At 33.5% G+C, this 25,890-nt stretch overlaps 4 protein-coding genes across 4 annotated transcripts; 2 read left to right on the forward strand and 2 right to left on the reverse strand.

Moving 5' to 3' along the window:
* Window positions 1–11,677: 11,677 nt before the first annotated feature.
* On the forward strand, window positions 11,678–19,252 carry LOC140894528 (uncharacterized). Its single transcript, XM_073303055.1, has 16 exons — window positions 11,678–11,810; window positions 11,919–12,076; window positions 12,759–13,152; window positions 13,250–13,427; window positions 13,564–13,703; window positions 13,778–14,960; window positions 15,071–15,171; window positions 15,524–15,668; window positions 16,662–16,730; window positions 16,819–16,864; window positions 16,945–17,228; window positions 17,381–17,460; window positions 17,723–17,858; window positions 18,245–18,446; window positions 18,536–18,618; window positions 19,006–19,252. Exons 2-16 carry the CDS (start codon window positions 11,968–11,970, stop codon window positions 19,138–19,140), a joined length of 3,285 nt encoding a protein of 1,094 aa, XP_073159156.1. The 5' UTR covers window positions 11,678–11,810; window positions 11,919–11,967; the 3' UTR covers window positions 19,141–19,252.
* Window positions 19,253–19,378: 126 nt separating this feature from the next.
* On the reverse strand, window positions 19,379–20,886 carry LOC140894529 (large ribosomal subunit protein eL37x-like). The gene is made up of 4 exons (XM_073303056.1): window positions 20,741–20,886; window positions 20,482–20,617; window positions 19,720–19,821; window positions 19,379–19,634 (listed from the first exon to the last, which is right to left on the reverse strand). Exons 1-4 carry the CDS (start codon window positions 20,741–20,743, stop codon window positions 19,588–19,590), a joined length of 288 nt encoding a protein of 95 aa, XP_073159157.1. The 5' UTR covers window positions 20,744–20,886; the 3' UTR covers window positions 19,379–19,587.
* A 1,396-nt stretch (window positions 20,887–22,282) lies between these two features.
* Window positions 22,283–22,843, forward strand: LOC140861993 (uncharacterized). Its single transcript, XM_073264993.1, has one exon. It carries the CDS (start codon window positions 22,283–22,285, stop codon window positions 22,841–22,843), a length of 561 nt encoding a protein of 186 aa, XP_073121094.1.
* A 241-nt stretch (window positions 22,844–23,084) lies between these two features.
* LOC140867536 (putative Peroxidase 48) lies at window positions 23,085–24,801 on the reverse strand. Its single transcript, XM_073272607.1, has 4 exons — window positions 24,373–24,801; window positions 23,963–24,151; window positions 23,712–23,877; window positions 23,085–23,632 (listed from the first exon to the last, which is right to left on the reverse strand). The coding sequence occupies exons 1-4, from the start codon at window positions 24,712–24,714 to the stop codon at window positions 23,142–23,144; spliced, it is 1,188 nt and encodes a 395-aa protein (XP_073128708.1). The 5' UTR covers window positions 24,715–24,801; the 3' UTR covers window positions 23,085–23,141.
* Window positions 24,802–25,890: the final 1,089 nt, after the last annotated feature.

Consider the following 25,890-nt stretch of genomic DNA (forward strand, 5'->3'; position numbering starts at 1 on the left):
TCTCAATATCTGGAAAATCAACTCAGATAATCCATCAATCGAAGAAAGGTATAATGCAATCACATATAACCAACTCTCAGAACATCAGTCAATCAATCGATGCCACATTCTATCAAATAAATCAAAAGTCTTAATCCTGACAATAGGTTTTAATCATTCCTGTAATTTCATCATATCTCTATCTTTTCCACAGATCTGAATAGATAGCTGTTATTCACATCTCATACAGCGTATTCTGCAAAAATCTGATTAGTCTATTCGGACTAGTCATTAATCAGAGTATCATATGTTGTATTCACAGATTGCAAAGTATTCAAGGCTGTTGATACTCGGTATCATGTCAGCAGATAAAGTTCATTCTCAAGATTCGATTAATCTTCTCTGACTATTCTTCCAATACAAAGATAATATGTTGTACCTTTACCTCAAAAAGGTACTCAAAGTCTTCGGATCATCTGAATTTAATAGTACCCAATGTTTCAATCTGAAACAGTATTTCTTGGCTTACTGTTCATCTTGCAACGAATCTAATCACAATTCAGTGATTTGATCATACAGATAGATCATCGTAAATAGTAATGTCAATCAATCTATTCATAACTACCACCTGTTTACATCATCTATACTGTTTCATCATGGTAGTTTCACAAAATAGTCTTTCAAATCATAATCTCATTTCAATTATGGAGTTCCTAAACTGTCATTGAACTAATCTAATCAATGATTTTCAAATTCATCAAAAATTTTCTGTACGTTTAACTTCAAAAACGTACTAATTCTGTTACCTCTATTTGCTTTATCTTCTGATAAAACAAGTATTGGATGACTTTTAAATTCATTGTTGTGCATTATCTTCAAAATCCGATATTTCTTTTCGGACATATCAAGCACAACCAGATAATCAATCATCATAGAATTCATTCATTCTGATCTGAGGCTTCAATTCATATCTCTATATGGCATTCTGTATTGAATTCTCATCACTTCAGTTTACTTTATGTGTTTCTCTCATCTTCTAAACAGTTCTGGATTGCTTTCAATCAAAAATCATTCTAATTGGTCATATATTCATCTGAATCTTCAAACCAGAATACACAAAAATCTGAAATCAATTGATCGATTGCCTGTTTCATTCTTCATTTCTATTTTTCAATTGAATTCTAATAACTTGATCTCATCTCAATGTGATTTAATCCTTCCAAATCAATTCTCACTTAATTTGGATTACAGCAATTCTGACTGTTTTAGTATCTATCTCGATACTCAAGCACATAAATTCAAAGATCAATCAATCAAATATTCATCTCATTTCTTCGTTCTATTTTCCAATTCGTAACAAATCATATCATCAACCCAAACTTTTACCAAGAATTGAATTGAAATTTCGATCAGTTACGAGCCAAAAATATTATAATATACTGAATGTATACATCAAACAATCAGTAACTTTTGAAATCATAATCAGGGAAACTCACTTAAGTCAAGTTCATCCACAAAACAATAATATGAATGACAATATGCTAAGTGAAAACAACTCACTAGCATCTCAACTCAAGATGAGTAGATCAAATCAGACTCTATAAAAGAATAAGAGTCAATCAAATCGATTGAGGTCGAATATCAAAACCTCATAATCGATATCACGAATTTCAAATATTATGATTTTATGATGTAATAACTTCAGTAGAATCAAATAAAGACTCATCTGTAACTGATTTTCATATCATCATCTATTTTGTAAACCTCAAAAGCACTATTCAATTCATAAACTCATCAATTCGCAATTAAATTCCAGTTCACAACTTAAACTAACGTCGAAAAGCTTACTGGAATATATCTGTAATCTCTATTCATTAGCATACTTATCAATGCTAATTAGATCTTGAACATATCTAGTGCATCGAATATACTGATTTCGGAATATTTCTGTAATCAAACATCATATATCAAACCGAAATCACAGAATCTTAATTCGAGATTCTATATCATATCGTCATATTCATATGCACATTATGTTCTTACTGATATAATTTTATCGCTTCTTATCATCAATTCTTCTACTAATCTGTATTCGATTATTGCATCATCATCTATCATGCAACATAAACAGATATTTCAATATGAACAAAATCATATTCAGTTTCAGTTCATCGAAGCAATAGTTCCATTCTTCAGTTCAATTCACACAGTCTCTTTTCTGATACAGAGGTGATCATATAATAAGCTTTCAGCTATCATGAATCTATTGCACCAATAATAAACAGGTCAAAACAAAATAAATCTGTTACCTGAAATTTCATTCTCAGGTGCAATTTCATTCTGATCCTCTGTATACTTCTGGAATAGAAATTGTAGCTAAATATGTATTTCTCTCACACACCGTAGCATCTTTACAATTTCAGTCCTTTTGCTTCATCATTCAGCTTCAGTTTTATTAAACAAGACTATGTCTTTCATAAAATGTTTCAGTCGTCAACATTTATTCAGACATAATCTTTGAATTCAAGTCATAATTAAACAACTCAATCTTGAGCTTCATTATTATCATCCACAATTCAAAGAATCATAGTAGGCTTGCAAATTATAATAAGGCATTCCTCAAAATTCAAAATATTCAGCTTCAAGAGGGTATATTTTCCTTTCTCATCATTTCTATCCGTTGTGGCAAAAAATAATAAACAAAATTCTGTTCTAAGCACTTACCAACAATCAATATACCTCTGCCTTCTCATCATTTCTTCATCAGAATCCACAGCTGATTGCTAGGTTTTCGAAGTTGGTATTCAATCAATCTAATCCGATATTCGAACAACTGATCAAATTCTTCAAGTCAACTTCTATCTGCAGCAACATCTATTCATTCGCTGATGTACTATTTTGTTCTGTTCAATCAGAGATACTTCATTCAGCTGAGCAATAATACAGTTCTGTTCAATCTGACCATACCATTCTGTTCAGTCTGGCCATACTATGTTGTCAGTCTAGGGTGCTTACATCACCCAAAGAACACTGTTCTCTTCAATTCTGGGTGCTTACATTACCCGAGGAAATTCTTATAATAACATCGATAAAAATTCAAAAATTTACAAATCAGTAAATTAATCAATTAAATTTCAAAAGTAGATCAAGAGCACATGCAATTTATTAAATCATCGAATCAAATACTGCATAATCATGCAATACTATAAATGCATGTGACTCACTCTACCCCGCTCAGCTTTTATCTCAGTCCAGAACCTACGCTCTGATACCACCTGTTGTGGGGACCTTGGGTTGCTAATCTCGTTTAGGGCAACTAATGATTAATTAAACAATTAATCAAACAATTAAAAGATAATAAATCAAGAGCAGAATTTTTTTTTTTTTTTAAAAAAATCCGGAGCCTCGCTCGATCGGGAAAAATCAGCCGATCGAGCGAGCAAGAAAAATCATGCTATCGGGTCTGCATCACTTTTGGCCTCACTCGATCGGGCAAAAGCAGCCGATCGAGCGAGCAAGAAATTTCATATTTTCCAAGAAAACAGGCCTCGCTCGATCGGTGATATTCACCCGATCGAGTGGGCTCTTCTTCTTCAGAAAACTTCATAATTCATTTTGCTGTCAAAACTAGAACCAAATCATATATTCTCAATAAAAATTGATCAAAAGCATGCTACAATATCTAGGAACATGCATATAATCATATATAATGACTTGAGCATATAATCATGCAATTCTTACATCAAACAGATAACGTAAAAGACATTAAATCACAAGCTACACCAAAGTCATAAGTGAGCTTCAAGTCTCAAGTCTTCTACTAGGTTTGATGTACTCTAATACATATTCGTTCAGTTATAAACCCGAGTCCTCACATGCTAAATCTCGCTCCCAAGCTGTCAATGTCATCTCATACCAGCTCCTGCCCCATCTGTTGTGATGCATACATACAAAACAAAACAACAGCCGGATAAACTCCGGTGAGAAATCATTCTTAGTATAATCGACATATAAATGCGTTAAATAAATTCATATCTACTCTAAACATGTCAACTCAAGAATAAAGTAAAAATAACGCATATATCGACTCAAATTTCAAATCAAGACTTCAATTTATATAGCGCGCTTATCTCAAGAATTGATTCTTATCACTTCATTGCCATCAAGATTCGTATCCGATCTTGACATGGATATCCATCTATCGTAGCCATTCCGGGCTAGAAAATAAGGTTAACCGCAACCTTGGCATAAAATCAATTCAATATACAATCATATCAACTCAAACTCAAAGATCCACTACCTGAGATGGATCGACAACATCAAACATAAATCAAAACATATCAAGTATGTGATTTTTTCGGGCCAACTCAAGAATAGTCGTTCTTGAGTTTCAAAGTCCCTAACTCATGATGTCGGCATTATACCTTTCATTCTCGAGTTTGCAATGTTCCACATCTGGATAAGAAGTACAAAAACTCATAGCAAATCTGCTCATTCAAATAACCTTCAATCTTCAAGGTAGAACAACTTCAACCATCTAGCTGATCTTAATCGATTCCAGGTTTGCATTCTCGAGCTCATCAAGCTTCAAACCAATTCTGGAAAATGGATTATAACAAGCTATAACATCAGCTTTTAACTCATGTTAACATATCTTAATCAAAAGACATCAAAAACGGCTTCAATCATAACGTCTTCTTCTTCGGTTCAAATTCTAAGTTCTTGATTGTTAGCCTTCAAAACTAGTCTGAAACTGAGAAATAAATCGCTATATAATCAATAACATCTAGACGAATATCTTATCTCAGTTATAGACTATCAAAACGGTCCAAAAACACGAATCGACGGCGTAGCGATTAAAAATCGGTAACCGAAGAAATATCGAATTCGAAGCTAACTTCTTTAACTTTATATGAAAATCATACGTGCATCGAAATCATTCATACATCATTCTAATCCTCATAACAGCAGCTAAATATATCAAATACAAGCTGGACATCATAACAAGTTCATTCCTGAATTTATTTGCAATCCGGCTTCGATATCGAACGACATACAGCTCAAGATACAAACATAAATTCATAATCTGATCTCTGCCAAGTCTCGATTCTTAAAACATGCCGAAGTAATCAGTAACTTACATTAGATCGAAGCCCTCATCTCAAAGATTCCAGAACATCTTTCGGAATTGAAATCGGACGAGCGGATCAAAAGTTACGGCGATTTAAACCATCGGAATCAAAAGGAAATGAAGAGAAGCTCGGCTCCTGTTCTCACAATTCTGACTTCAATATCAATAATACACGTATGAAGTCTGATTCATCTTAATCACATCGGATATGTATTGCATAAATTGCTATTTAGTCCCTCAAGTCTTCATTAATTGCAATTCAGTCCTCGGCCTTCGTTTTAATTCAATTTCAATCCAAAATAATTTAAGAATATTAGAATTAAAATCGAAACTCTAAATATTCTCAAATTAAATATACTCGGATTAAAATTAAATAAATGCGGATTAATTCTATTAATCCCGGCTTTTTGCACTTCAACCCTCGAAACTTCGATATTCTCAAATCAGTCTCTGATCGGGTTTCATCGTCAAAATCAATCTTCTTTATTTCCCGAAACATGGAATTTAATCTTAAATTTTATAAATAGTCAAATCGAATATTTATTCTTTTAATTTAAGAATTCTCGAAATTTAATTCTCAAACTCCGTAAATTCTCAAATTAAATATTTTCGGCTCAGAAATTAAATCTATCATTTCCATAACTGCTCAAATCAATATTAGCCCATAATATGGAATTTAATTCTCAAATCCCATAATTAATAATTTAATATTTTTGGGCCTTACAGGGTGATTGAGTTCAATAATAATTGCACCTGAGTATTGACTCATATGAATTCTCTCTTCTCTCATGAATTCTCTCTACTCATCTCTCTATTTTTATTATGATTTATAACACGTTATCAGCACGATGCTGTAACCAACTGAGAATGAAAATAATTTTCTTTTTATTGATGCTATTGAAATAGCACAACGTGTTGTCAATACTCAAATTTATGAGAGATATTCATTGGTGTTCTAGAAGTAGCACAAAGATATATTCATTGGTGTTCTAGAAGTAGCACAATGAAAACAATTGATATATTGATGCCATGAAATATCATGAATATGCTGATGGCTATAAAGTATCACAACATGATTTTATATTGAGAATTTGAAGAAATTCATGATCATGATATAATATATTGAAAATTTTGAGAGATTCCTGATTACAATTTTGATATATCGAAAGATATTCATGAATTCATGATATAATATATTGAATATTGAGATATTCAAGATTAAGATCTGACATAAGATCAAATATATTGATAATCTAAAGAGATTCCTGGTTATAATATAATATATTAAGAATCTGAATAGATTCATGATAAAGATGAGATATATGATTTCGTATATTAAGAAAGTGAAGAAATCATGATTGATATCTGATATGATATCAAATATCTATAAATATCATTGAAGAAATTGTTCTCATGTCATAATACATCAATATTAAAATATTGATAAAAAGATGCAATATTTGATAATATTCATGAAGAATATTAATATAAGATCCAAGATTTGAAAATATTCTCGAAGAATATAATTTAATGTCCTTTTGGTTGTTAAGGATCTTATGAATTGAGAAATTTAGTACAATTTCTCAATGAATATCGATATATGATCTAAAATTGTCAATATCCATAAGAAAATATTATTAAAGATATATGTGAAATATATATCAAAAGATATTGACTTGATATCGATTCAAATCATATATTTGTTTTTAATGCTCTAGAAGAAGCATGATATATTATTTGTCACTATTTTTATGAATATCGACTTGATGTTCAATGATGAACTGCATAGGCTATTGATTGACGATTATGAATGTGCGATAGTAAGATCGCAACAATATCAATTGAAAAATAAAAATAAACGTTAAACCCAATGAATTTTATCATCATCTATATTGGGCAACGACGACGATAGATTGATGGTAGCCTATGCATGATGATATTAAGGGGTTAATATATTACTAACTTCAAGCCATTTTATTTATTTATTGAACTAATTTATTTTTGACAAATTGAGTTTTTATTTATGTTTAAACTAAATTTTGAAAAACTCTAGCATGTGTTTTGATTCACATAAATTATTTTGATGATATAAAATAAGAACTACAAATTTTGTGAATCTATTAGTCAATATATTGCATGAGATATTGATTATGCAATTTGGTGATAAATTTTCTGATAAAAATACTCTATCAATCATTTTATTAAGCTATCATTTTTTAAATGAATGATAGAGTATTTTTATCACATGTTATTATCTTACATGTAGGAACATGAATTTAATGTAAAACGATATTCGTGATAGATCGAATGTTACTTTTGAAGGTAAAGGATCTACTTGATGCATACAGGTATTTGAAAAGGTATGTTCGATTTTTTTATTCTTTAATTGTAATATCTTATTTATAGTATTTTGTTCAAGGAAAATAATTATGAAAACTGTCTGATTAATGTTGTCCGTTATTTTAAGATAACGTGACAGTTCCAATGAACACAGTTGATATACTGTAGTTTAATTCTTCAAAGAAGAATATGTCATCTCGTATGAAGCGAGATGTGAATCATAAATTCGGCACAAAATATTGACATATACGTCATAATCAAGTATTGTACTAAACGTACATCGGTATCTCGTATCACTATCGTACCTGAAGTGCGTAAAAGATTTATTGATATCTATCAAGCAAGATATAAAATTTTGTGGAGACCGTTGATGTCTACCCAAATCATATGTTTCATCGTATGTTGATATGAATGTATGAAAGATCTTGAAGATTGTTTGATTGACGATGAAAAAAAAATGATATGATGTGCTTGATATTATAAAATAGTGATATACAATATTGACGTATATGGATTTTTGAATCTAGTAGATATTGATTTGGTTTAAATAGTATATTACAAATCAATATTTCTAGAAGAGCTAAAGAGATTCAAAGTATCATTGATACAAATACTTTCAGAGTTTTGCATAATGGATTGAATTGAGCATTCAAATTATATAAATAGTTGCAAAACTATTGATAGTGTACAAAGATGTTAATGAATAAGCCAAAAGTTACTGGATCGATAAATATGGATGTTTTTTAATCAAAGATCCAGAAGATTTTATGAATTCTTATTGGTTTATCAAATTTGATATCACTATCATTAGCTCAAATTGGTAGAGAATCTTCATATTATCTGGAATGAATAAATAACGTGGGCTCACGAAGCGCAACATGATATTTGCGAAAATACGTATTGAGAAAAACTTCCAGAATATATATTCAAGACAAGCTTGATCAAAAGAGGATATGCATATCAATTTTATGATTATAATACATTGGTGTAGTTGATTTATTTTGCCTCCAATCAACTATTAAACCATGAAAATAAATGCGTCATATTTGGGGATATCTGAAAGATATATTATAAATATTATGCCAAACTCTCATGTACTGAAAGTTAATGTTTGTGCAAGAAATGCACTACAATAAATCTCTTGAAGAGATTGTAAATATGTTGGAAATAAATTGGATCTTATGATCAATAATTTTGAAATGAGATTTTATGACGCGAAATTCTCATTTGTTATTCTTGTAAAACAATGTTTCCAACATTGAGGAGGAGGAATTAGAAGCTACAAGAATATTTGAGATCGATCACAATGAAATATAAAGTGAACATGATGTTCAAAGTTTAAATCTCAAATACATTATTTGATCTTGTGTATAAGATCGTTTAGCTTCATTTATGTTCAAGTTGAATAATTTAAATCGTCTTTAGTGACGAAGAACCCCTTTAAAAAAAATGCGTGAATATCTCAATGTGAAAAGAATAATGGAGGTTGGTTGTTATGAAATAAATTAATGTCCTGCAGGACCATATCTTATATTACTTGCAAGTAAATGAAAAAGAACGCTAGAAGCGTGAACGATCAATTATTTTTAATGAATACAACTTGAATTATGTTATTCCTGAAGAATAACAAATATTAAAACATGAGATTTCACAAATTATTTGGGATCGAAATGATATAATCATTCGTGTGTTTTGCTATTATGCAAAATTATGATTATTTTGAACTACAATTTGTTGAAATTTTCAATAACAATGATATGTGGCAATATGAGCAAATATTAGCAAAGTTTCTCAAAATATTTCAAATATATTATGAAAAAATATTTGCGCTTGTCATGAATGCACTGATTTGATGGTGATACATATAGAAACATCCTTGAAGGATTCGATGCTCAAAATATTGTTTTTGCCAACTTGGAGAATAAGAAAAAATATTTGGTCTTGAAGTACCATATCTATGGCAAAATCAGCATCTGAATCAATTTTTGACAAATAAGTGCACAAGATTGGAATAAGACGAGTTAATAATTTCAAGTGATGCTTGCAAGAGGGGGAGCAATCAAAGTTGTACTCTTTTTCCCTTGTCTATGATTTTTTCCACGTGGTTTTTCATAACAAGGTTTTTAATGAGGCAATTAACAAGTATCGCGAGAGATGTCGTACTTTTTTTCCTTCATTAGGATTTTGTCCCACTGGGTTTTTTCTAATAAGTTTTAACGAGGCGCATCTATCGTCGGGAAGACATCCAAAGAAAGTATATGTTGTTGTACTTTTTTTCCTTCGTTCAGATTTTTCTCACGAGATTTTACTGTCAAGATTTTAACGAGGCAGCACTTGAGTCCCGATGAAGTTCTCAAACATACATCTTGCCAAATGGAGATTTTGAAGAATCAGTTGCTTGTGCAAATAATCATCTAAAGGGGAGTGTTATAAATATATTATTATTTAATGATGATTATCTTATTAAAGATATGTGATCAAGATAAGTATGTAAAGATAATATTTGTACAGATTTGTATGTTGTAATCTTTTCCTATAAATAGGGTGATTGAGTTCAATAATAATTGCACCTGAGTATTGACTCATTTGAATTCTCTCTTCTCTCATAAATTCTCTCTACTCATCTCTCTATTTCTATTATGATTTATAACAAATATGTATATCAAATAAGAACAATCTCGGTAATAAAAAAGATATTGTCTAAGAGGTAGATTCCTTATAAATAAAGAAAGATTTCCGACGTTCTTCACTAATGACTTATTTACTTTATTTTAAGAAACAATTAATTTTTTATCACATAAAGGTAAGTATATACAAAATCTCTGCGTAATAGAATATCGTGATATTTATTATAATAATTAGAGATATCAAATGGAATAACAAAGAAAGTTGACAAGTTGTCCTATATTTTTGACGAGTAATATTAATTAATGGGCTTGATCTCAAACTGTGATTAAGTTTTGATAAATGGGCCAGACAAGCTTATAATGACTTGCTCCACTGATTCCAAGATCAGTCTGTCTCGGCCCAATCCATTACATCAACCTCTCGATTCTTGAATTGGATACAGAAAAAATAAAAGAAATAAAAAAAAATCCATTTTACTGAATTTAATTTTTTGAAATATTTTTTCGATAATGTTTCGAATGCAAAATTAATATATTAAATATTAACAAGAAAATTATAACCAATGGACAAACTGTGTATTATATCTTTAAAGAGAAAATAACCAATTCACACATACGGATCTTTAAAACAATTACTCCCTCCATTCAGATTATACAAGCTTCTTTTTGAGTTTATGTATTTAATAGTAATATATTTACATTAATTAAAATTTCAAAATAATGCAACAATTTTTTGAATAAATTAAATAAAACTAAAATTTTATTTTATCTTTTTTATATATAAAAAATCTACCTCTTAGACTCATATTTTGTTTTATCAAAATTGTCCTTATGTGATATAGATATTACACTTTTTGTTTTATTTTAATTTCGACATTTTAAATTACAATTTAGTCAATCAATAATTTTTATAACTACGATATTACTCTTATTTGAATATAAATCAACTTAATTATAAATATTATATAAACACACAAATACACAATGCGTGCATCAATATACTGATTTGTTTAATTTTTTCCCACTTATTTTGTTCGTTGAAAGAATAAACAAATCTATCTAGTATTTAACAGGAATTAAACTCGATTCAAGTAAATTACCAAAATCACATTCGTTGCAACTTGCATATGTGATTAAACTATGAATATTATTTAGAATACATATATTATATGTTTTGATAAAAAAACATATATTATAGGTTTATTTCAAATCAATTTAAATTTGAAAATAAAATGTGTTACATGTGTGATGAAAATATGAATGTTATTTATTGTATATATGTATTATTTTTGTTTTAAATCAATTTAAATTTTAAAATTAAATGAAAGCACAAAATAAAAAATTATAATGAACAAATAAAATTTAAAATAGAGACAAGTATAATGGACAAATGAAATTTAAATAGAGATATAAATTTTTTTAATGCATTTTGAAGAGTATTATTTTAGATATTTCGATTTTAATTTTACTAAATTAATTTTAATTCGATTAAACAAGATAATAATAATCCTGTCAAAAAAAACAAGATAATAATAATTATTATTATTTTATTTTTATTTTTTTAAAAAGGAAATGCCCTCAATCAAAATGTACGGGAAAGTACTTGTTTTTGAGCTGTTCTTAGAGAGAAGACACGTATGATTCCCCGAGAAGGCCGACACGCGCAATACCCAACGGTTTTCGACGATTGATTGGATTGGATTAGATTGGATTGGATGCGATGCGTGAACCAGGTGAAGTTTCGCTTTGATTTGACGATTTATTTCTCGAATGATCGCGGCGATGATGATGCTGTTGATGGATTTGGGGGTTGAAATATGAGCTTTTTTGTTTTGTTCTAGTTGATTTTTGGATGAGTTTTCGAGTGAAGTGATTTTCGCAAGTACGGAAATGAGCAGCGAGAGACAAGCTGTGAGTGTCCGAGACCTCGTGGATGAAGCTAAGAAGCGGATTGTATTGCTCGTTATATGCGTTGTCGGATTATCTTATCTCATGTCATGTGAGTACATTTGTTTGCATCTTCTTGTTTGTTTCCTGCAGTTTTGTGCTAATTTCGATGAAGAATAAGTTTGCCTTTTTTTTTTACTTAAAATAAATAAATTTTTGTGGTCGGAAATTGGAGCAGGTAAGTTCGCTTTGAATTATTAGGGACGTTCGTGAGAGCATGGGTGAAATGTAGGGAATAACATGCCGACATCTAGGATTAGTTTGATGTTTTGACGGTCATTTTACCTGATAGCCGGCGAGATTTGTGCTGCTTTGGTTCACAAGTTGTAATTGCATCCTTAAGTTTCTACTATTTATTACGAATGGATTAGGGAGCTTGAAAAATAGTGCCTTTTCATTTTGTGAAATGGGTTAGTAAATGACTCCACTCTGACTGTTTTTGTGATATTCAAATTTAAATTTATACTTTGTATTGAATTTCTTTTGGAAACTGGCCACAAATGTTTTTAGCAGTTTCTTCTTGTTGTTACATTTCAATATTTCTCAAATGATGTAAAGCTGGAAGAAAAGTTGATTTGTGTAGATAACTCATAAGGAATTCTTAAATTACTGCTGCCTTTTTCTCTCGTATGGATGCTTTATCTTTCAGAAATGAGAGTTTGTATGTTAGTTTGTTAGGGGCTGAATGTCTACCTGTTCTCTCTTAAGTATTAACATCTCACTTTCTCTATCAGTAACAAGTCCATCAATGATAGTGAACTTGCCCGTGGCCGCATTCTTACTAATCAGCCTACGCTACTTAACTCTGGATCTTGATACGCGAAGGAAAGCCGCAACTTACAAATCCAAACCAACATCTGCAAACAATGCTATCAGGAGAAAGCCTTTTGAGGATCTCAAAGTTACTGAAAGGGCCAACTGGAAGCACAAGGTGAATTCACCTGTTGTTGAGGACGCAATTGGTCAATTCACAGGACACATTGTTTCAGAGTGGGTGACAGATCTATGGTACTGCCGCATAACTCCTGATAGACAAGGCCCAGAAGAATTAGTGCTGATCATGAATGGTGTATTTGGAGAAATTTCAAGTCGCATGAGAAATATTAACCTCATAGATCTTTTAACTAGGTATATTGTCAGAAATTTTTCTGAACAATTTTTTCTTTGTACACATTGATTATCAATGCTGTTTAACTGGATGATTTTTTTGACTGGTATGATGCAGGGATATTATCAATCTCTTCTGCAGTAGGCTGGAACTTTTTCGTTCTTGTAAGAACAAAATTGAGAAGCAACAGTCCAGATTTTTGACCATTGCAGAGAGAGACGTCGAACTGAAAATTGTGCTAGCTGCTGAAAATAAACTGCACCCTGCTTTATTTTCTGCTGAAGCTGAGCATAAGGTTCTTATTTTGGTTTATCCTCTTCGCAGCTAGCTTAGGATGTACAATCTTATAAGATGCTTTTTATTGGCAGAAGCCATTATGTGGTCTATATGAAGGATAATCTTTTCCTTTTGTCAATCCTTGGTTCTAACAGGTGCTCCAGCATGTTATGGATGGTCTGATTTTATTTACATTCAAGCCTGAGGATCTGCGTTGTTCCCTATTTCGCTATATTGTGAGGGAACTCCTGGCTTGCGCTGTCATGCGACCAGTCTTAAATCTCGCTAATCCAAGGTAACTCTACTATTTATTCTGCTTCTTGAAACGCAGTATTTCAGTTCTTTATGCTCATCACAATTTGGTGTCAGGTTTATTAATGAGAGAATTGAATCTTTAATAATTTCTGCAAGCAAGAGTGATAAAGAAGGTAAAGAATCAAGTGCAGCCTCACGGTCGAGAAAAGATGGACCTTCAAAGATATCATCTAATCATCTTTCAGGGTTTCCAGATCCCTCTGTTAAGGGTGTTGAACTGGTACCGTTGAAGAAGGACCAGAATAAGAAAGATCCCGAGTATCCTTCATCTAACAATGTGAAAGGTGCACTTCTTTCTAATGATCCTCTGCTTTCCATGGATGCACAATCTACCCATTCGTGGGATCCTATGCCAGAAATTCAGAATGATGAGGGAAAAGGAATTCAGCGTCACCGCTCTGGAGGAGAATGGGGTGATATGCTTGATGTGTTTTCACGAAGGAAGAATGAGGCTCTGACTCCAGAACATTTAGACAATTTGTGGACCAAAGGAAAAGGCTACAAAAAGGAAGACATAAACCAGCCGGCGGCTCAGGTGCAAAGGAACTCTTTGGCGGGTGTATCTAATTCTGTAGAGCAGTCACAAGGGCTTTCTGAACAAAAGAAAACAGAGTGGGACACCATGGGTAGTTATTTGGAGAAAAATGTTTCTAACTCTGGATATAATACACGCCCTGGGGTATCCACTACTTCACTATATGAAGAGGAAAATGAACACGGAAGTGTGCCTTCTGATGAGGTCGAATCATGGAGCAGCAGCTATACTGAGGATGAAGACACCAACAATATTACAGGTTTTGATTCTCCTGGCGTTAAAGTCTGGGATAGTAAAAATAAAAAAAGCTTCAGTAACATTCATCACCCTCTTGAAACTTTTGAGGGGCCCAAGAATAGAAAGGCACACAAAGCTCGCCCCCATTCTAAGAAATTGCACATATCTAAGTCTGCAAATAAAAGATCAAGATCAAGTATTCATGATGAGATTGGCTGGCAAGAGGTTGAAAGAAGAAGTTCTTTGTTGAGAGAGATGCAGGGTAAAGAGAATTTGTCCTGTGCAAATGTGAAACCTGGAGACTTGAGTGAGGACTCTGAGGCAGAACAGACAGATAGAATTTTTAGTGGAGCAACAACTTCATCATCTATGTCTTGGGCTTCGTTACCTGAAAGTCATAGTTTAGCAGCTAAATCGGCAAAAAATTCAATCATTGCCAATTCATTTTTCAGGTTAAGATGTGAGGTACTCCATTCACACCATAAACTTTATGCCTTATGGTAGTTTCACTATGCCAATTTGAATGTGTTTTATGATTGTAGATGTGAACGTTGGGAATTTATTTCTTTATGCAGGTAATCTGTGCCAATATTGTTAAAAGTGGGTCTAAAACATTTGCTGTTTATTCCATATCAGTTACAGATGTTAATAGTAACAATTGGTCCATCAAAAGAAGGTGTGAACCAGTTCTGCAAACTTTCCAATTTATCCATTGTTCATTTTAAGATCTCTATATGCATCCTGTATTTTTTGATAATCATACCTTGTTTCGGGATTCAACATCCTTATTTTAACAAGCACCATTTTATAGACGAGAACAGAAAAAAGGTATTTTCCCTGTGTACTTTTTCTTTCCCTTTCAACAAATCGAGGTCTTAAAATCTTTGAGGGACACTTCAAATGTCAATCTAGGAATTGAGAAACCAAAAAAACAAAAGAGTTGTTGAGTCCCGAACAGAGTCAAAGCCCTGTGTACAAAGCAAGGTACACTTTCCGTATGCTTGCCATATCTAACTTTATGATCACAGATTTCGACATTTTGAGGAGTTGCATGGGCGCCTTAAAGATTTTCCGGAATATAATCTCCACTTGCCACCAAAGCATTTTCTCTCGACTGGTTTGGATTTACTCATCATTCAAGATCGATGTAAATTACTTGACCATTACTTGAAGGTCGTCATTGGTACACTTTACATTCATGTCCTATTTCTCTGTCCAAGTTCGCCATTTTACATCTTTTTGTTTGTTTTAGCTTGTCAGTATGCTTGACACTTACCGTGAAATAGGGGATTCAGAAGTTGATAGATTGATTTAAGGAGGAGAGTTGATATTCTTTGAGAGAAATTTGAGGTTTAAGATGCAAGGGCTTTTGCTATTTTTGTTTTTGGAGCTTATCAGAAGAGTGAACACTTTTGATACATTTTAAAGCTTGTACAATGGTAGCTATTCTCTGATAATAAGTTTTTAATCATTTTGAGCAGACACATACTGAAAATTAATATTTTTCAAGTTCTACGTTTAATTTTGTTGGATTAAGGTGTTTAACATTTCCTAACATATTTGGCGGTTTCTTATTCTTTCTGGACTAGCTTATAAATTTGCGACACGTTATTTCCAGAGATCACAATCTTCTCTATGGATTTTTATCGAGTCTACACACGCTAAGTTGTGAAACATGTTATATCAAGCTTACCCAAACTCCTTTTGTACAGGTTTAACATGTGAATGAATGATGATTAATGATTATTGAGTTTTTCTTATCCATAGATGTATCCGCAGTTTTCTTTGGGCAGGCATAACAGTAAAATTATATTCCTACCATATTGCTTACCTGATAGAACGAAAACCACCTTTGTTTAATTAGCTTCTTTGTTTTGGTCACCTGATAGAACATAGTCTACCTTTGGTGAATTCATTTATCTGTTTTGTGCATTGTGATGACAAAATAGATGAATATATGTCTGTAATTTTCTTACATGGTCTAGAGACACGATGATCATAGGGCTTGTGATCTTAAGATCGCCTGTGAAGAAAGTCATAGCAATCCAATATTTCTTGTTCATTTGGTCCCTGGACACTATGACATTGATACATCCAATTTGTGTTCATGCATAAGGAAAACAGAATATTGTCAATTGCCTATAATTTCTTTCCACTTTTCTGCAGAAGCTTTTGCAGCTTCCTACTGTTTCTTGCTCTATTGAAGTTTGGGATTTTTTAAGTGTTGATTCTCAGGTTTGGCATATTTCACTTTCAAAAGCTTAATTTCAGAGCTTTATATGGGATTCCGTTGCTTGACCTGATTATTTTCTGAATACTGCAGATGTATATATTTTCAAATTCATTATCCATTCTCGAGACTATTTCAGGTGAAAAGTCACCAAAGCTTGCTCTATAGATTCCTCTATAGGTTCCCGTTTGACATTTTAAATCTGGTTTTGCATTTCAGTTGACCGTAATGCCACATCAAGTGAAAAGAGGAAGGAGAACTGCAACACTGCAGGGCCATTACATGATGTGTTTTCATCTGAAAAAGAGAATTTCAGCAACGGATCACAGTTGAAAATAAAAGGTCAGGCTCTTTCTTCTTCGAAAAAGCCTGAACCAAGTAACAACTCAGAAACTGTAGATCAAAATAAAATAAGTTCAACCAGAAATTTGGGGAGAATCATAAACAGAGACCAGCAAGCTTCACATTCCATTGAGACTTCCAAGCCAGTCCTTCCTAATGAGGTTATTATGAGTTCTTTTCACTTGGCTATACTGTTGGCTATGCACAATGCTCGACAGAATCTGAATTCTCAACAATTATTTCACTTAAAATTTTAATTTGTTGTGACTCTGATGATGTTGCTCGTTGATAATGATTTTCTTCCTACATGCAGTGGATACCACCAAATCTAAGTGTTCCCATTTTGGATTTGGTTGATGTCGTTTTGCAGCTTAATGATGGTGGCTGGATCAGGTATTTAGTATTGTTATAACTGCATTCGACCTCTGTATGGGCTATTAAGTCCTTTTTTTAAAAAAACTCAAGCTTAGAACCCTTATGTGTAAAGTTGTATCTAGGGTCACGTGCAAATTGGAGTTATCACATGGGGCCATGTGTAATTAGCCCATTTACTATTCACCATCTTACATACGTTGAGATAGGATTCGTTCCTTAAAGAATTGATACTAACTACCTCTTGATTTTCATTCTTGTACATAATGGGAGCTGTTTACAGGAGAAAAGCTTTTTGGGCTGCTAAGCAAGTGTTACAATTGGGAATGGGTGATGCCTTTGATGATTGGCTGATTGAGAAAATCCAGCTTCTGCGACAGGGATCAGTTGTTGCCTCTGGGATCAAGCGGCTGGAGCAGGTATATCTTAGTTGTTCCAATATTGGGAGACAATTCTTTTTTGTTCAATGTTTTCTCAAATAACACTCTTCTTAGACATCGTGGTGGAATAAAACTGCTACATCTGTGCAATATCAACTTAGGATTCCTATTTAATTTATACCAAACACGTATGCGTCTGTTGGTTGTTATGCTTGTTATCCCATATCAAATCTCTGGATGCCAATAATACCATTAATGTATACATGTGTTGGATTCTATGGCCAATCTCATTGCATATCTCTGGATACCAATAATACCATTGTATGCATGTGTTAGTTTCTATGGTCCAATACCAGTTGACTGTTATGCTTATGTTCTCAAAAAAATCTCCGATTACCAATTACACCTTTCTATACATGTGCTAGATCCTATGGCCTGACGGATTGTTCATCACAAAGCATCCAGCCCGACAGAAGCCATCACCTGATAGTCCATCCCACAATTCTCATGGGCACCAACCTTCCAGTCCACATTCCTCTCAGAAAATAGAGGATACTCATGATTTAGAGGAAACACAACAGAAAGAAGCTGAACGGCGAGCAAAATTAGTATATGAAGCAATGATCGGTAATACTCAATTTTTTTGTCTATTAAGTTCATTATCTCAAATGCCGTGATTATAGGTTGAATGATTGACTTGAACGAAACCCCTGCAGATAAAGCACCAGCTGCTGTTGTAGGCCTTGTTGGACGCAAGGAATATGATCTGTGCGCAAAGGATCTCTACTATTTCATCCAGGTGAGAAACTAGAAACTGGTTGATTTTTTTTCCAAGTGCTCGACATATTGGATCCATCTTTTGCACCTATTCAATCTCTGTCATCTTTAGTCTTTACACGCCATATAGGCTATCTAGATTTTGCTAACGTAGGATTCTATTCAAAGAAAATTTTCAACTACACTCCCATGCATTTGACTGTATTGTTCATCGCATGTTTAATGTCATAGGATATGCCACATGGCAAATGTCAATCCCTAGAAAATCACTCAGGGGAGACTTGAAATTAGATTTTAGTGGGGGTGAGGAATGCTTGGAGCACTTGTGGGGTTCCTTAGGATCGAACTTTTGAACTTCCAGTTATCTTGGAATTGAAATTTACAAATGATTATTGTTTTGAATGTACAGTCATCTGTTTGCATGAAGCAACTAGCACTCGATCTTCTGCAGCTGCTTCTTTTGTCAGCATTTCCAGAGCTCGGCAATGTATTTAGACAGTTGGAGGAGAAGAGAGATAAATTTGGAAAACTCGAATTGAATTAGGAAATTCAGAATCGAATTTTGATTTTGCCGTTTTGTTCATTTTAATACAGTTACATTAATGTCAGAAATGGTTTTTAGATTGGTTTTACATCTGAAAGAACAATGTCCCCTACGAGATCATTGTTTGAGAATATTATGCAAAACGTCGCTCCGACGTTCAGCCGCACACATAGTACTCATGTTTTAAACGAGGAATCTGATAGGTATAATTCGGGAAGAAATTTAAATTATCCAAGAATTCAAATAAGCTTTATGATGGTTCACATAAAATTCAAATGTCGGTGGCAACATCTGCCTAGAGAGAGTCGAGATAATAGTTTATCCAAGTAAAGCGACAAAATTTTTATCCAATCAAACAAGGCAAAGATCAATTAAATGGAAATTCTCAAAATTTGCTTCAAAAACACGAGAAGAGTACAATTACGAGAACCAAACTTAATTAAGCTATCAAGCAGAAGCTTCTGCTGCCTTCTTCCTTGGTGCAGCTTCAGTACCTAAATCCATTAGTGCAAATTTGAAGGAAATAAATAATCGCACAAAATTCAAACAGTTCACAATAATATGAAAAAGCAGTCCCACCTTCTCTAAAGTTGGTCTTGAATCTGCGGGGAACATGGCGGAGATACCTCATTCGCCCAGTTCCTGTAGTCTTTCTACGGATTGCCTTCACGCTCCAGTTGTCTGAAATGCGACATACACTCAAATATTCATCCCAATCAATCATGATCAGACTAACATTTCAGTTGAAAATACAGAAACAAGTGTGGACAATAGATCTGAGGGAAAGAAAGCATTTTTCATATGTAATATAATATTTTTTCTAGATCAACCACCAAAGGACTTACAAACAACCAAAAAAGTAGACAAAATGGTAAATTATTTAAAAATAAGCATTTCTAAACTCAAGATGTAAAATTCTCTCAAATAACCAGCTCAATCAACTAGTAGTAATAGGAGCCAACTACAACGAAAAGAAGTAAGCTGTTTGCACCACAGATTTATTGCTATGACAGCATTTTCCATCTGAATACGATGATCGCTCACACAATAAGTTATCAGCCATCAAAATCAACAATCTAGAACTAAATGATTCATGCTCGAGCAATATTTTTTTTGCAAAGGAACCATCTTTTTAATCTTACAGGAATAAAACCTAAAATCTCATCAACTACTAACCAATCAAAAAATCTATCTTTACATCAGTTAAAAATCAATATGATCCCAAATTGCCTACTTCGCACAACAGGAAACTGAAATAAAGTTGTGCAAACATTGCTCCGCCTTTTCATTTTCAATCCAAACGTAGCGAAAATAAATACGTTGACAGGGAAAAAAAATTACATGTCCTCTTGCGAGCGGCAGGATAGGCACAGGCGGAGCATCGGCTCTTCTGGAGGTGGAAGCTGCGACGGCCACACCTCACGCACAGTGTGTGAGTCTTGTTTCTCCTCTTCCCAAAGCTTCCCGTCCCTTTACCCTAGAAAAATACACTCACATTACACACACTGCAAATTTCACAAGAACTATACTTGAACAAGCGATCGAAATGTAATGAACTTAAAAAAACAAAGAATTATTGAGGATTCAGTCACTAATATACCATATCTTTGAAAGCTCAGAAACCCTAATTTTCTCGTGAGCTCGCAGATCGAAGATGCACTGCGGCGATGGAGAGAGTCTTATAGTAAAGGCCAAACTGTGAAAAAGGGGAGAAATGTTAGGGTTGGGCTTTGAAGAGAATTGGGATACATGGGCCTATGGAAATCTGTTAGCTGATATAAAAGACCATAATTAAGAATGGATCTTATAGTTTGGGCCCCACGGAATCTACCATAATCCATTAGAGTAACTACATGACTCCAAAAGTATTATACTAAAATCTGCTAGGTGATATAAAAGCCCATAATTGAGAATGGATCTTAGAGTTTGGGGCCGCCGGAAGCTATCATAGTCCACTAGAGTAACCAGACGACTCCAAAATTATCATACTACAATACAATGGATTTGAGTTTAGTTTAACATTGATAGGTGATTATTTATAGTTTATCTGATATTAATATTTTAAATTTGGGATTAGGACTCGTAACCGAGATTCAATTATAATAAATTTATTGAATGCTAATATAATTTTTTTTTAAAAAAATACATATACATATTAGTACAAACCACATACTTTGCATATGTATAAATTAAGTAGTATATAATTGAGATGGTTGTTATTTTTATGTGTACAAGAAGTTGATAAGGGTGGGGTCCTGATAATTTAATTTGGAATGAAAAATTGAAAATGAGAATGAAATGTGTAATTAAAATTTGTAATATATTTTGGCTTTAAAAACATTAATGATATAAGGGATATTCATGGAATTTTAGAAAATTCCAACGCACCAAAATATGTGTGTATATATTAGGAGTGTTTTAAGCCCTTAAACTGTAAGAAAGTGACTACACAAATAGAGAAATTATGACCTTATCTCTTGGTTTCAATTAATTTGGTCCTGCCTTTATCCCACTTTTCAACTAACATGCTCTGAGGTGGGGGCCCAATCACTTCCCATATTAATGCTGCCATAATGTCACAAAATTCCCTTTCTTTGTACCACAAAATCCAAATAACACTCTTAATTTTTTTTTTAAAAAAAAAACCTGGATTATGGTGTATCTTAATGATTTGATACAGTTCATCGTTTGTGTAACTAAAAAATCAATCCCCAAGTTTAATTCATTCTTTTAAGGCTGTGTTTGACCTCAAAACTAGTGCTTTTTTCACACTTTAGTAAAGAAAAGATAGAATATAGTTAGGTTTTATCAAGTTGCTAATAAAATGTGATCTATATTCTATATAACTTTTGTTATGTTGTTTGCTAAAAAAAAAAATTGTATTGTTTTATCATGGGAATCAAAATCCAATCCCACAATAAGTCCAAAAGACAGCAAACTAGTGAATCGAAATCTGATGAAAATTTGTCCTTTCCTCATTGCCCTTTGTCTCAATCCAGTTTCTTTAATGACATATAACAACACTTGCATCCCCCTAAACCATAAAATGATCCCAACTAAATTTGGAGCTTTCTGGTCACCACAAGATAGCTAGGGAGCACTCATGAGAAGAAAAAGTAAATATATCAAACAAACTCTTTACATGACCAACAAAATCTTCCAAAAAACACTCCAAAGTCTCAAATCTGTTCTATTACAGAGGCACCAAAATCAACCTGAAACTCCTGTCCCGAATCCCATCCCTCCTAGTGAGCCGACGAAAGGCGATGAACTACGTAGCTGCAAACAAAACTCCGTAAACGCAGCAGATCAGAAGGGACTCAAGGGCTCAAAAGAAGAGAAGAAGACTGTCACATACTCTGTAGTGAAACAGGAAGAGCCTGGTTTCTTGGCAGTGCACGCGTTAGCTCGAAAACTGAACGATTTGGAATTGATGGATGGGAATGATGATGAGGATCATGCGTCGGATTTGGAAGAAGTTTTTCGCTACTACTCTCTTATTACGTGTCCGGCTTATCTTGAAATTGTTGACAGGTTTTTCATGGATATGTATTCGGAATTCATCGTCCCCCATCTGTCAAGAAGTGTCAATGGCTCGATGAGGGAGCTTGGATCAGCCAGCGTTCATGGTTCAATGAGGAAACTCGGAGGATTAGCCAGTGCACACGGTTCAATGAGGAGTCTAGGCCCTCTAAAGCTGTAGAAAAAAAAATATGTTCATTTGAATGTCTTTGTTCTTATTTCCATATTGTTACTGTTTTATTAGTCAAACAATTGTATCTTAAATGAAGTTCTGTAATGAGTCCACCATTGATCTTTTCTTTTAAAATTTTCTGAGTTCATTGTTTCTTAGTAGAAATTCTTAGTACATCGATAAAAAGGAAGGCCAGTGAAAAGCTGAAAACCAAAGGCTAAGACACAGAATGGAAAGGAAAGTTCAGTAAAATGAATGATGAAATATCACATTGAAGACCAACTTCAGAATTCATGTACACAAAATTTTAGTTCACTCTTCGGCAATTAAGCCGAACCTGACCCATCGGTGAGGTCCGAACCCCAAGATCAGAAAGCTTGATCATTGTGAGGCCGAAATCCCTCCGAAAAAGTGTAACATCCGATGCATATGCTCGAACCCAAGTCTCAGTTTCTTCCCCAGATGTCATCTGCTGATCCACAAAGAGCAATCCTTTGCCTTGCAGAAGACTCCGGTAGTATAATACACCGAAACTTTTTCTAGGTCCCTCGTAATCCATCTTCATCCCCGGATCTTGAAATAAGGTTCTGTTTGATAAAATATTCAATGCTGACAAAGGAGAAGGCGAAGACGACGGTGAAGGGGATGGCGATGGCAGGACGTGACTTCGATTGCAAGTGGACCGTAGCTGCTCCAGAAACTCGGTATCTAGAGATGGGTCGGGTCCATCTGTTCCACTAAAGTTGTAGAGCCGGTTGAAGAAGAACTTGCAGTGAATTGTTCCGGTGCTGTGGGCGCCTACATTGTACGATGAAACAAGAGTCATATAACAAGAAACAACCTGTGGATTTTTAAGGAAAGGACTCGAATTTAATACCCAATAGACTGACAGTTTCTCTTTCATCAAATCCTCTAGTTGCAAAAGATTCAATGGTTTTGGAGAGATCATCGTGTGGACTAGGAAGCTCATATGTCGCTTCTTCGAAAAACGACACCGTGCTGTCTTTTCTACCAGTGTACAGAGGGTAGAAAGGGCCGCCAGCCTGAAATTTCAAAATGTAAGACAGCAAAAAAATGATCTACAAACACTCACTGTCACATGTATTGAAATCACAGGGGAAGTCTTACAAGAAGAACACTTTCTCTAGCTGCCAAGACAACAATATCCGCGCAAGAAACGACTCCGGGGCACGATTCTTCGAGCTCCGACTTGATAATGTCGATAACATCATAGCCCTTCAAAGATTCATTCGGTGGAGAATCTTTTTCACTCTCCATTACTTCAGTAGCATCCAGTAAAACTGAGGCATCGCACCCCTTTACAAAAATTGCTCCGAATAAGTAATAACATAACATATAATTATTATTAAATGCAAACAAATCAACGTGACTCAAGAACAAGAACGATGGGAATCATGGAGAAAACTGAAACTTCAACTCTGTTCCCAAAAAAGACCAAATTCGGGCAAAAAAGAAACAGCAAAATCTTCATTTCCAAATGAAACCCAATGAGTAAAAACAGAGGAAAACTTCACCACCTCCACAAAGCAATCATGAAAGGCGAGTCTCAGCAAAGCCGGGGCGACATCGGGCCGCAGCGAATACATCTCTCGAACAATCGACCGGATGATCTGCTCAGCGAACGGGCAAGATTCATTATAGTAATCATACCTGAGCCATTCATGAGGAGGGTGACCCATATCATTTTCTTGGAGCTTTCTGCCGATCGAAATATCCCCGAGAATCGAAGGAGGATCTTCTTGAGAGTAATCTGCATTCTGAAACGAACCCTTTCTATTGGTTTCCGCATTTTGGTTCTTGAGAGAGATCAAAACACACAGCAGAAACACGAGAAAACTCAGTGTTCTTGTGAAATCCATGCTAAGAACTTCAGATTGAAAAATTCCACTTCTCGATTTCTTCAATGGAGTTTGCGATCGATTGGGTTTCTCTGTGTAGAAAGATTTGAGTCGCGGAATGAGTTTGATGAGACTGTGTGAAGCCAAGTCGTTATTCTGTTATGAGCGGGAATGGACGAAGGTGAATTGACTTTCTTGCCCTTGCGTTATTGTATGACGAAGCGCGAATTTGGAGGAGTGATTCGACAAATAAAAAATTGGTTCTAAAAATAAGTGATTATAGAGATTATTTTCACAAATGTGAAAAGAATATTCATAATCACTTATTTTTAGAGGTTGCAAACACTATCTTAATTTGGTATATGAAAGTGGAAATTGAATTATTTTGGAATTTTTCATTTATGGATCATAAGATAATTATAATTTTTCTTGGTTATTTAATATATTAAATCAAATTTCTTGACTTAGTTAGTTCTCTGATTTAAGCATTTGCAATATTAAATGTTGGAATTTATGTCATATAAATTAGAATCTAATAATTTAATTTTACAAATTTTTGGAAGAAATGAAATAAAGAGAAATCAAAAGGATTTGGGATTTTATTGTAAATGAAAATAAATATATGAGGTTTGTTTTGTGTTTGGACATGCGGATTTGATAGGATGATGAATTCCAATTTCTTCGACTTGTTCGGATCGACAAATTCAAGTAGATTTCGAATCCATCTCATATTAGGTTATATAATTTCCGATAATAACTATGGTGGATTTTAATTTATGAACATGTTTAAAAAGGCAAACCCCAATACGTATCATATATTTAAATATTCATAATTTTTTAATTTATGGACATGTTTAAAAAATTATGAATATTTAAATATATGATACGTATAGGGGTTTGCCATGTCTTACTTCTTCTCACCTCCAATATGGGGTCACCATGTTTCCAATTATTGCCATAGGAATTAATAATGATTATAACAGATAGCAAAATTTTCCCAACAACTCAGGGACTCTATTAATCTTAGCCCCACCACTTAGAAGTTCTACTACTAGAATGAAACTATTGTAATTAATAAGTGATATCATGATCTTGTGTTATGTAATTAATTTGTATGTTTATTTCACAGTTCGTAAAAATTAGTCAAATTTGATATTATGTTAGTCATTACATTTTGTTTTCGATGTCATGTTAATA

This window comes from Henckelia pumila, chromosome 4, assembly GCF_033568475.1.
Source record: "Henckelia pumila isolate YLH828 chromosome 4, ASM3356847v2, whole genome shotgun sequence".
Taxonomy (NCBI): Eukaryota; Viridiplantae; Streptophyta; class Magnoliopsida; order Lamiales; family Gesneriaceae; genus Henckelia; species Henckelia pumila.